This window comes from Takifugu rubripes, chromosome 12 (genome assembly GCF_901000725.2).
Source record: "Takifugu rubripes chromosome 12, fTakRub1.2, whole genome shotgun sequence".
In the NCBI taxonomy this organism is placed as follows: Eukaryota; Metazoa; Chordata; class Actinopteri; order Tetraodontiformes; family Tetraodontidae; genus Takifugu; species Takifugu rubripes.
In genome coordinates, this window is record NC_042296.1 from 6,983,186 (window position 1) to 6,994,067 (window position 10,882).

The following is a 10,882-nucleotide window of genomic DNA, read 5'->3' on the forward strand; positions in this document are numbered from 1 at the left end:
GTGTGTGCGTGCGTGTGTGTGTGTGTGTGTGAGAGAGAGGGAGAGTGTGAGTCACTCTTCTACCCTCTTACATTAATCTCCACCATCATTTGTGAAGCTTGCTTCCTGTTTGTTAGCGCAAACCCTCTGGTGTCACATTCCAGACCCTGGTAATGATTCGGTCCATACAAATTGAGCCCGACCTTTTATGGACATGACGTAAATCCTTCAAATCAATCACAAATAGGGCTCCCAGAGTGAGGAACTTGTGGAGAGGGCGAGAAGAATCCATGACAATGTTCAGGTCTCCCTGGGAGAGCTCTCGTACAGAGGGGAGGGGAGGACAGTTAGGGGGGACCCCTCAGGTCCCCCCAACTGTCCCCTGCAGGACTTTTTTGTCCAACATTCTGTCGATGGAGTCCCAAGTTTCAGCTTCATTTGGCATCGTTTGGGAGGAAAACTGGGAAGGAACCACAGCCTGAAAATAGCAATCAATGCTAACGTCACCTGCTGCACATGAAGGTGCTGTCCTGGGGGGGGGGGGGGGTTATGCTATGACTGTAGTCTCAGTTATTTATCCGTAGCCAGGCCGGGCCCCAACACCTGAAGACACCCTAAAGCTGGTGCGGGTGGCCTCGCCCTGCAGCTCCCCTTGTTGTTGCTCCCTGGTTAATCATTCCGCCACCTCTGACGACACCGCCTCAGCTTTATCGCGGAGGACGCGCGGTTGTTGTGTCAGGGCCCGCACGCTTGGCTCCCACCCCTGAGGAATTCCGAAGGAGCCTGCGATCGCGGCGTGTTTGTCACGGTGCCGTCCCGCATTCCTCCGTCAGCCCCGGCGGTTTCAGGAAGCGGGAAACAAATAAGGGCACATTTTTCTGTCATGGCGCATCGCTGCTCCGCTGCGTCTGGGAACAGAGAGAGACGGGAGGAGGCCAGAGACACATCGGGGGACAGATATTTCTCTAATTCCTTAACCTGTTGGAGACCTTAATTCCGAAGAATCTCCTTTTGTGAACTTTCCGCACTGATGCTTTTCCCTGATCGGAACAATCCCCCGTGAGGCTGTTTGGGCTGTTTTATGACGGTCCAACAGCTGATAAATGACACAAATTTCACTTACTAGTCAGGTTAATTGGGCTCAATGATTAACTAGCGTTTTTTTTTTTTATGCAGTTATCAAAGTTCCTAGTTTCCTCCCAGGAAACCGAACTGCACTTGGAATAGTTGGAGAAGTTATAAGTGTTCGTTCAATGTCGAGCTCTATCTGTTGAAAATTCAGACCAAAAGATCAAAGAAAATCCGATCTTTGTTCGTTATTTTTAGCTTCCGAGATAGTTTATCAGATATTATTGTTCAAGTTTACACAATGTGGTCAAACCACGTTGTCACTGGTGTGTGTGTGTGTGTGTGTGTGTGTGTGTGTGTGTGTGTGTGTGTGCAATACTGATACTTCCACTATCGCCACTCATGGACTAATTTAGGTTTTTATTTGCAAATGTTTAAATGAATTAACGTTTTGTGAACGACAGGAACTCGTGATCTGAACATCACGTTGTTCCGTCGGTGTTTTAATTTTGGCTCCACAACCTATTTGTAAATAACAGTTGTCATCGTGTGTATTGGGTCAAATTATCACTCTGGACACACGACTGTGTGTGTTTGAACAGGGGTAAAAGGATGTGTGTGTGTGTGTGTGTGTGTGTGTGTCTCACTTGTACCATGACCTCAGCTTCCTGGCGTGGGGTGCTGACATCGCTCCTGGTCCTCGTATCAGTCTCGCGGCTCATGCGATCTCTCCTTTTATCTGCCTCCGGTAGCCCTGCAGGGGGCGCTGGCGGCACTAAGGTCACTGCTGGAATGTGAGGAAGGCAGGTCGGAGTGTGTGTGAGCGTGTGTGTGTGGTTGTATAACAACATTGTTCTCCTCAGACCGGGGGCGGGGCCTGAGCAGCAGGGGGAGTATAAGCTGTCAGGAGCAGCAACAGAAGGCACCTGTTGAACCGCCGCCGCCGCCGCCTTCACAGCGCCGAGCATCAGAGCATGAGGATGGCTCCCTTCACGTGCACGCTCCTGACTCTGTTCTTCACCAGCTTTGCCCTGCAGGAGGGTAAGAGACTTAGACTCTTGGTTTTAGATCCGGGTGCAGCATCTGAGGTCCTGAAGGCGCCTGTAAGGGGTCCAAAGGGGAGGGTGTGTTCTGGACTCGCTGGTCCCTGCCCTCAACGTCGGGTCCTTTGTGCTCTTCAGGTTGCGGGCTCCCCTTGTCGGACCAGGCGGCGCTGCCGGCCCCGGAGGAGCGCCCTCGCCACATCAGAACCAAACGCTGCTCCTGCAGCAACTGGGAGGACAAGGAGTGCATCTACTTCTGCCACCTGGACATCATCTGGGTCAACACGCCGAGGTGAGTCCAAGGAACAGAACCGAGACCCCTTCGGCTCAGCTCAGGAGCTGGACCCTAAAGCCTGCCCTGTCCTCCGCAGTAAGGTCCTTCCCTTTGGTCTCGGAGGTCCGCCGTCCCGCCGCCGCCGCTCCGCCGAGCGCTGCCGGTGCCTCGACCCGGCTGACGCCTCCTGCTCTGGCTTCTGCAGCCCAAGGTGAGCCCAGACCTGCCCCCCCCCACAGCGGTACTGTGGCACCAGGGGAGGTTCTAGATGATGATTGGGGCTCTGATAAGGTTCTGGCAGCACTGGGGCAGGAACCGTCTCCTGGAAAACGGCCTTGAAGGCGAATGGCAGGTGTATTAGTGGTGTTTCTGTTACGGGAGGGATTAAAGTTCTGAGTGTTCTCGGTGGAATGTTTGTTTGGTCTCGGAGTCACCTGCTCCAGATGGTATCTTCATCCTGTAGGTGTGACCTGCATTCCACAGATGCGTCCATTAGGAATTCTAAATTTCAGTTTTGATTCTGAACCTGAATTCCCTATTTTTCTCTCTCTACAGATCAGAACATCCAAAATCTGCCCTCAGAACTGCAGGAACCTTGAGCAAGAACCTGCTGGCAACCTTCAGGTACGTGAAATCCATTTGGATCCATCCGGTTTTCCAGGTGTCCGGGACGCGCGTCTCTGAGCTGTTTGGTTTTTCCCAACAGGACTGTGGTCAAATCCAACATGTTTGTCGCCAGCAAGAAGCGTCTCCGGAGCAGAACCATCAGATAGAGGTGCAGGTGGACCTCAGAAGGGATTCTGCCGTCAGGGGTCCAAACTTCCTGCACCGGACGCTCCGCGGAAGAGCGTGGAGACTCTTCCCAACTCTGTTCACGCGGAAAACAGAAGAGCTGAAGAGGGCGTGGAACCAGGAACTGGTTCCGGACAGTTCCAGGAAGGATCAGTTACCACGGACACTGCAGCTCAGCCGCAGGAGACGCAAGATTGTCAGACTCTGTATTCAGGGAACGTTTTCCTCGGAAATGTTTCCCAACGTTGGTTTATTTTCCTCTGCATCAGAGCTGGAACGGCCTGTTTCAAAGCGCTTTTTAGCTGTTAGCCTAGCAGTGCTAACAATGCTAACAACGCCTCATTGTGCAATGAAGGTTCGGGGATCATCAAAGCAACATGAGTGTTTATGCGAGAGCTCGTGGGCGCTAGCGTAGCAACGGCAGCGCGTCACGCTCCGCGATGTGTTTATGATGTTTAATCCCGTTTCATGAGCCAAAGATCACCGATAAAACCAACTGTTTTCCCTCTCCGACACTTCCTCCATCTCTGCGGGGGAGTCCTCGTGCACGCTCCCCCAGAGGCCGTGAACGAGCCACCTGCACCTTTGATTTCATCTGGTTTTAACTTTAAACGTCTCCCAGCGCCTCATGTTTACAAGCCCGAAGGCAGCGTTATTTATTCTGTAATTTATTGAAAAATGTTTTTATATTTGTATCAAAAGTGCATTAAATGTTTTGAAGGAATTACCGTTAATGTCTGTCTCATTTTTATATTTTACTACACTAATGTTTTAATTTCGCACTCATAAATCAGCATCACCGTGTGGTTCGCTGGTGCCACTGTCAGGGACAGACTGAGGCTGCAGCGCGTCGTGCGCGCTGCCGAGAAGGTGATCGGCTGCAGGCTTCCATCCATCCAGGACCTGTATATCTCCAGGACCCGGAGGTGTGCAGGTCGGATCACGGCCGACCCTTCCCACCCTGGTCACGGACTGTTTTCCCCCCTCCCCTCAGGCAGGAGACTACGGTCCATTCGGACCAAAACCTCCCGCTACACGAACAGCTTCTTCCCCTCTGCCATCAGGCTGCTCAATACCAAGTGACTGATCACTTAAGCACCATGAACAGCAGCCAGTCGGACTCACGAACAATACATCACATTACTCCTGCATGGACCTGCACTATTTCTTACCACTTACCTCTTACCACTTACTATTTATGTATATACACTGTATATATGTCTTATTTTATCTTATTTTATTTATCTTATTCTAGTGTGGTCTTCTTTATGTTGAATGTCGCAGCGTCACACCATGACAAATTCCTAGTTTGTGTAATACTGTGTATTACATGAACAATGGCAATAAATCTGCTTCTGATTCTGATTCTGATTCTGACACCATCATTTAAGTACTTTCATCAATTTTCTAAGTTTTAGCGATGTTAAACTTTAAAATTAAAATTAAACCTTAATTTATGGAGTGACTGTTGAATTCTGGGTAATAGGAACACCGGCGTCTTGCATTTCTGGCTCTAAATCTGAAATTAGATTTAAAATTCTGCTTTAAGTATCCGCTAATTCATGTTGGCTTTGATCTTTCGCTAATTGCTTTCATGTAAGATCAAAGATGATCTGACCAGTGGTTGAATCGAGCCCCGAAACGTCCGCGACTGACAGTCAGACCAGAGAACTTTGTGTCCTGGACATGATTTCTTCTTCTGTTAGCTTAATCTGCTATCTGTTGGCGGAGGGTCCCTCATCGCTCCGATGTTTACTTTAGATAGGCGCTCCTGGACCGGCGTGTTTACCACGGAGGATGTCGGAGACTTCTGCTTCCCGATCTTCAGGATGTCCTCGGCCGCAGGTCAAGTGTGTGAAGAAAGGCAGATATTGCGGCGTCGTTAGCACAATTAGCGACGTGCTGATAGCATGTTTTTGTTTGTCTGCTCCTTTAATGGGGGGAGACTGGGATGGACTTGTGTTAGCAGGACCAGGTGTGGAGACACTGGGCCGTGCACCTGCGCGGCCACTTCCTGGTCATTTACCATGACGTCAGCGAGAATTGTCGGACGCTCTGTGCGTATCGCCGCGTGACGAGCTGACTAAGAGCGCAGGAAGAAAACAGGATGCTTTTGTTGCGTTCCTCCCGAATTCCTTTCACACCGGAGAGAAGGAGAGAGGAAAGAAAACAGAGGAAAAACAGAAAGACCTCGGCTGCTTGACAAAAGCTGATACGAGCTGGGGGGAGCGTTGCACCGTTGCTACGACAACAGCTGCATTGGCCACGTTTGTTGTCGTTCATTTTCTCCACGATCGGGCGTTTGGTCCAAAAGTGTGTTAGATCAAAGGGTCTCAAAGGGAAGTTTAGCCATTAGCCGTTAGCAAGCTAACAAATATGGATTTGGCTAAAACAGGCTGATTTAGCGCGAATCACCTCAGCTGAGGAGGGTTTTTCAGCCGCCCTTTTCTTTCGTTTGCCGTCAAAAACATCACGACTCGGAAGTTTAAAGTCCTTTTAAGAGAATCCTGCCAACGGCCCAAAGACAGTTCCGACACATCGTGAGCGTGCCGCTCTTTTTACGCTGAAAATTACCGTTAAAAAAGAGCAGTTAAAAATGGTGACGAATCGGCTATTTTCGCTCGTCCACTTGCTGTTGTTGGATGCCCGCACCGCCGTCAGAACATTCCTCCTCTTCCTGGTTTTGTTTGCCGGGACCGGAGCGACTCGGGGACAGGCCGGCCTATCAGCACTGGCAGTCCAAACACGCCTGCGGAGACCAAAACAAGCGGCCTCTCCACGGCCGACTCTCCAGGAGCGGGAGGAAGGAAGGAAGGCGAGAGAGAGAGATGGACGGAGTAACTTTCCAGCCGCTCCAGAACCGGAACGTCTCGCGCTCCTGCGGATAAACACTTGCGCCGCTGTTTTGAATAGCACGCATTCCTGGATGCTTTGTCACGGGGTTCAAAGGTGAAGCTCATCAAGCGGCGGCGGCGGCGGCGTCATTGTTCAAAGCCAGAAGTGTTTAAGAACACGCTGTCTGTGTATTAGCGGCGACGTGCGCTCCGTGTTTACGCCGAGAAATGATGTGTCTAAAACTTTATTGAGCGGACTGACCCAGACAAGCAGACATTCCTTTCTGCTGCTTTCAACGGTCGCCTCGCTCGTCCCCGCATGTCGGCATTCTTTGCATTATGGCGCAGATTAGCATCGCGCGGCGCTCTGTGTGCTAACCCACGTACGCCCGATGCAGCGATAGACGCTCGCCTCGATGTCGTGTCTGCTGTCGCTACAATGTAAACAGCGTTAGCGTCTCTGTAAACAACCGCCGGGCCGCAGATCTGGATCTGAGGTCGCCCCAAGATGGACGCTCAGGTAGCTGCACGCTCACCTGGATACCTGTGACAGGTGAGTGTCAGCCAGGGGCGGGGCTTACGGAGGCGGATCGTAATGACCAGTGCTTTTAGCCTCTCTGTCCCAGTATAACCAGTCCAGAGACTGTTGCCCTGACTCTGTAAGCTGGTCAGGACGCTTTCCTCTTTCCAGGAACAACAAGGTCGCCCCCCCCCCCCCCCCAGTTCTCTGTGTTCTCACACAACAAAGGTAAGTTTCATCGTGTCCTGATTAAAGGGGAACAAACTGGTTCCCAGTTCAGGATGAGAACAGCAACAATTCAGCAGGAACGTTTAATCGCATCTCCAAAATAGGAAGGAAACATTAGCAGCTGTCAGCTGTCAGAAGCCCCCCCACCGCCCCCCCACCGCCTCCACGTGGGGTCTTCCCGTTGTTTATTAATTCCATCTTCCACCGTTGCGCTTCGACCATCAATCTCCAGGCTCCGCCCCCCCGGCGGCGGCGCTGGATGGGACCTGCTGTAGCTCACACCTCATCTGCCAGAGCACGTGTTTGTTTGCAGAGGAGGTGCAGATTCCTGCTGGTTCCGAGAAAAGAGGTCAAACGGAGCGTCGGGGGGATAAAAGAAAGAGAGGACAGACGGGAAAAGAACGAGAGTTTAGTCAAGATTTCGTTTGGACGTTCCTGACCCCTAAACTCCTGGAGCCGTCAAAAAACGACATCACCAAGTCAGCGCCTGATCGGCCGGCTGGCAACAGGTCCAGTTAGCATGTAGCTGTGAGTCACGTCACCTGGTGTAATCAGATGACAGAAGTAATCAGATTACATGTCATCGTTGTCACTGTTGACTGTGACGAGGAGTCTTAATCTGCTCTGAATGGTCCAGATAATCAGATGTTTGGTTTACACATCTGTCTGGATGGGCTCTGTGGGGAAATGCTAGCACACAGATTAGCTAGCACACAGATCAGCTAGCATACAGGTTAGCTACCGTACAGGTTAGCTAGCTAACCTGTCTCCCAGGACTTTTGATTGTTGTTTAGTGTGGGGACGTTCCTGAGCTTGTTGCACCGTCGGGCCTCTTTGTTCCCCTCTTACTGGATCACTTCCTGTTCCAAAGGGTTATTAATCCAGATTAGGGCCTAAAGTGCCCAGGAATGCAAATTCCGATGGAAAGATTCTTCTCCCCTCCAAACATGTCATCGTTAAGACATTGTGGTGAAAACCGATGGGACGCCTCATTGGGAATGTTTATCCTCTTGTAAACATCAGGTCCCGCAGACTCCGGGTTCGGACTCTTCGCTCTTATCAAATTACGCTGAAATTCCGTAACTTCAGGAATCTTTGTTTTATTTTCCTGTCCAAATATAAATGACACTGAGCAGAACTTTGGGTAACTAATTATAGTCGGAAGGACCCTCTGAAAACAGCGATTCCTCAGGTTTTTATCTTGTTTTCCTTTGGGGCATCATGGAAACTCCGGCCCTTATCCCTGGACCGGGGACACCCTGGACGAACACCTTCAGGAAAGTGGGCGGAATTGGGAAAAACAAACCTTTGATTGGCAGCTGGTGCCGCTTTAACTGAAAACTGCAGAAGACAAACGTCCCGGCCGATAAATGGGTGAAATTTTCCACGTCTGCTCGAGGATTCCCAGCTGCTCCGCCAGGCCGATTCCATCACCTGGGACCGGCGCCCTAATGTACACATCCATCCACCTGCCCAGACGTTTGCGTGTCTCCGCTGTGTGAACAGACGGTGTGTCATCCACAACACACTTCTCACACTGGCTCGGAGAAGACTTTCGTACTTTTCCAGAGGAATTCCGCATCACCTTCCCTTTGAGCTACAAAATCTGGAAAACAGGGAGGCGTGTTGCGAAAGCGGTGATTTTGGAACACTCGGGAACACATCTGGGTGTTAGTAGAATTTCCCAATCGATGCCATTAAAAGCTCAAGTTGTTGTTGTTCCCGCCTATAGCTCATCCATAGATCATATTAGCATTTACGGGCTGCAGTTCCCGCGTTCCGCCACTAGAGGGCATTTAAGCAGAATTACTGCCTAAAAAGGGGGAATGATGCTTTTAAAAGTTTCTAATCCAGCTCACCTGGTGAAAACGTGACGTGTGACCAAGTGCAGCAGTCCAGACCCAGATGGCCTGGTGCTGAACGCCGTCTGGGTTCGCTCCACGGAAACAGACGCCATCACTCGTTCCACGCCAGTAACAGCGTTAACTGTCAGTAATCCAGTTATGGAGGTCACAAAGAGCAGAGATAACGGCCGTGAGTCACCTGTAATCAGTGGTTTAGCATAGCTACGCGTTGTTTAATCTCATGTTTGAGTGACGGAGCGATAGGGCGGCCTGTAATCGCCCTCCGCGTCCGCTGTGATGAGTTTACTGTCCTCCCGCCTGTTTCCTGCCGGCAGGCTGGACGCGCGTCGGCAGCTGTTATCTGCCCACAAATATAGCCCATAATGATCTTCTGCTATTGCCAGCGTCACGTCTGATTTATATTAAAATGGAACTTACAAAAGCAATTGCAGCTAACAGGAAGTGGGCGGAGCCATCGGGTGTATGACCTCTGATCAGTTTTAGACTATTATTGACTATTATTATTGACTATTTAGGTCACAGAATTAATGATCGGGTGCAAAGATGCCCCCCCCCCTTGGCTCGGAATTACCTAGCATAGCCCTGTTAGCCCCGCCCATATGTTTCCACTGGTGGTAAACACATATTTAATTAAAAGTGTCTTCATTGAAAGTATTTTATTTATATTTTTGGTTGAATTTTTGTCTTTAAAAACAGGCTACACCTGCTCCAACCGTGGCTAATGCAAACATTTTGGAGGGAAAAGGTTAAAAATACAGCAAGACTTCGGGGCCTGATCAGCTGGCTGGAGCGACAGTCACAGTCGTTAATGTCTAATTTCATATCAGGGCAACAGTCTCTTCAGTCACAGTCGTTAATGTCTAATTTCATATCAGGGCAACAGTCTCTTCAGTCACAGTCGTTAATGTCTAATTTCATATCAGGGCAACAGTCTCTCCTCCAACATCTGAAAGTCATAAATGTGCAACGAACCTTTACATCAAAATCAGGATTCTGACCTCACCTTGGCCTCCACAAACGGAGCCCACTTTATATCTAAAGCAAGCATAAACCTGATTAGTTATTAATCTGATGGGCAGTTATGGTGATAATGTACACCCCCCCCCCCCACCCCCCCTCCCGGCAGCAGGAAGACGGCGTCTGAAAAATAGAGCCACAACAGAATCTACGCAGCTAACTTTAGGTCTGCAGACGGGCGGCGCCGATCAAACGCACATTGTGCCGGTTTTATTCAACTTGAAACGTTGAAACTATTTGAGTATTTATAGCGAGCCTGGAGACGCAGGTTTCCTTTATTTGTTCACTGTTTCTAAGTTCAATTTGAATAAGTGCCAGGAGAGATCAGAGTGTTGATGGCAAATGATTCTTGAGAGAGGAAACGGAGAAACTGCGTCTGCGACGTAAAAATGTTTTATTGTTTTTATTGTTCTGAGTTGACCCCAGGTTCCATCACCAGAAATCTAATGTACTGCCGTAGCAACATGAGCATGCTAATTAGCGCGCTACAGCAGTAAGATGTTTATGTAAATATTGATGCGGGTCCCCCTCCGTGGTGCTAGCTCACTCCACGTTTTTAACGGTAGCACAGAAACGAAAACAAAAAAAAAAAACCGTCCAGAATTATCAGATATAGTTGGTGAAACTTTATGAGTGCACATGCATGTAGCGCTTATTATCACCACTAGGCGCCGCCAAATCTCCCACACTAAAGTTTAGTTTCATTTGCTTTGGTTTGATTGGTTGCGACACGCTGACCTTGGCGGTCTGACCTTGGCGGTCTGACGCTCCACCAGCAGGATCCAGTAGAGTCCCTGCTGGAAGAGGCTCCACCTAAAGGTCACTGCTGGTTTTTGTGTGACTTTTGCCCTTTTTTCCCCTCCAATCAAATGCAAACATTTCCATGCTGGCGGTGCACATTCTCAGGCGGGCCATGCTAAACACCGTGTTTGCTTCCTAATCGGAGACAAAGGGACATGCATTTGTTTTTAATCATGAAATGGACAGATTGATCACTTCTATCGTTGAGGACTTTAGAAGCGTGTGTGGAATCTAACGTGTTTCCTCTTCCCCCTTCTTTCTGCTTGGCTTTGCCTGGTTAAAAATCAAGCTCTGCTGCTATCAGTGAGCGGCTGCAGCGTTTCAACCAGGCCAGAAGAGGGCGGACAAACCTTTGTCATTTAGGCTGCGGGGCCACCAATAAACGCACCTTATTGTGTCAGGAAAAGGTGGCCGCACTGAGACGTTCCCACGCAATAAACCTCCCGCGGCTGCAGCGTGAC

At 49.9% G+C, this 10,882-nt stretch overlaps 1 protein-coding gene across 1 annotated transcript; it reads left to right on the top strand.

Annotated features, from left to right (window-relative positions):
- The first annotated feature begins 1,873 nt into the window (after positions 1-1,873).
- On the top strand, positions 1,874-3,886 carry edn2 (endothelin 2). Its single transcript, XM_003969110.3, has 5 exons — positions 1,874-2,088; positions 2,229-2,382; positions 2,462-2,575; positions 2,920-2,988; positions 3,071-3,886. Exons 1-5 carry the CDS (start codon positions 2,022-2,024, stop codon positions 3,135-3,137), a joined length of 471 nt encoding a protein of 156 aa, XP_003969159.2. The 5' UTR covers positions 1,874-2,021; the 3' UTR covers positions 3,138-3,886.
- Positions 3,887-10,882: the final 6,996 nt, after the last annotated feature.

Bases quoted from the DNA above. Each gene is read 5' to 3' on its own strand.
- edn2 (XM_003969110.3), top strand. From the start codon at position 2,022: ATGAGGATGGCTCCCTTCACGTGCACGCTCCTGACTCTGTTCTTCACC. The intron at 2,383-2,461 runs GTGAGTCCAAGG...TGTCCTCCGCAG, and splicing joins ATCTGGGTCAACACGCCGAG to TAAGGTCCTTCCCTTTGGTC. The intron at 2,989-3,070 runs GTACGTGAAATC...TTTTCCCAACAG, and splicing joins AACCTGCTGGCAACCTTCAG to GACTGTGGTCAAATCCAACA.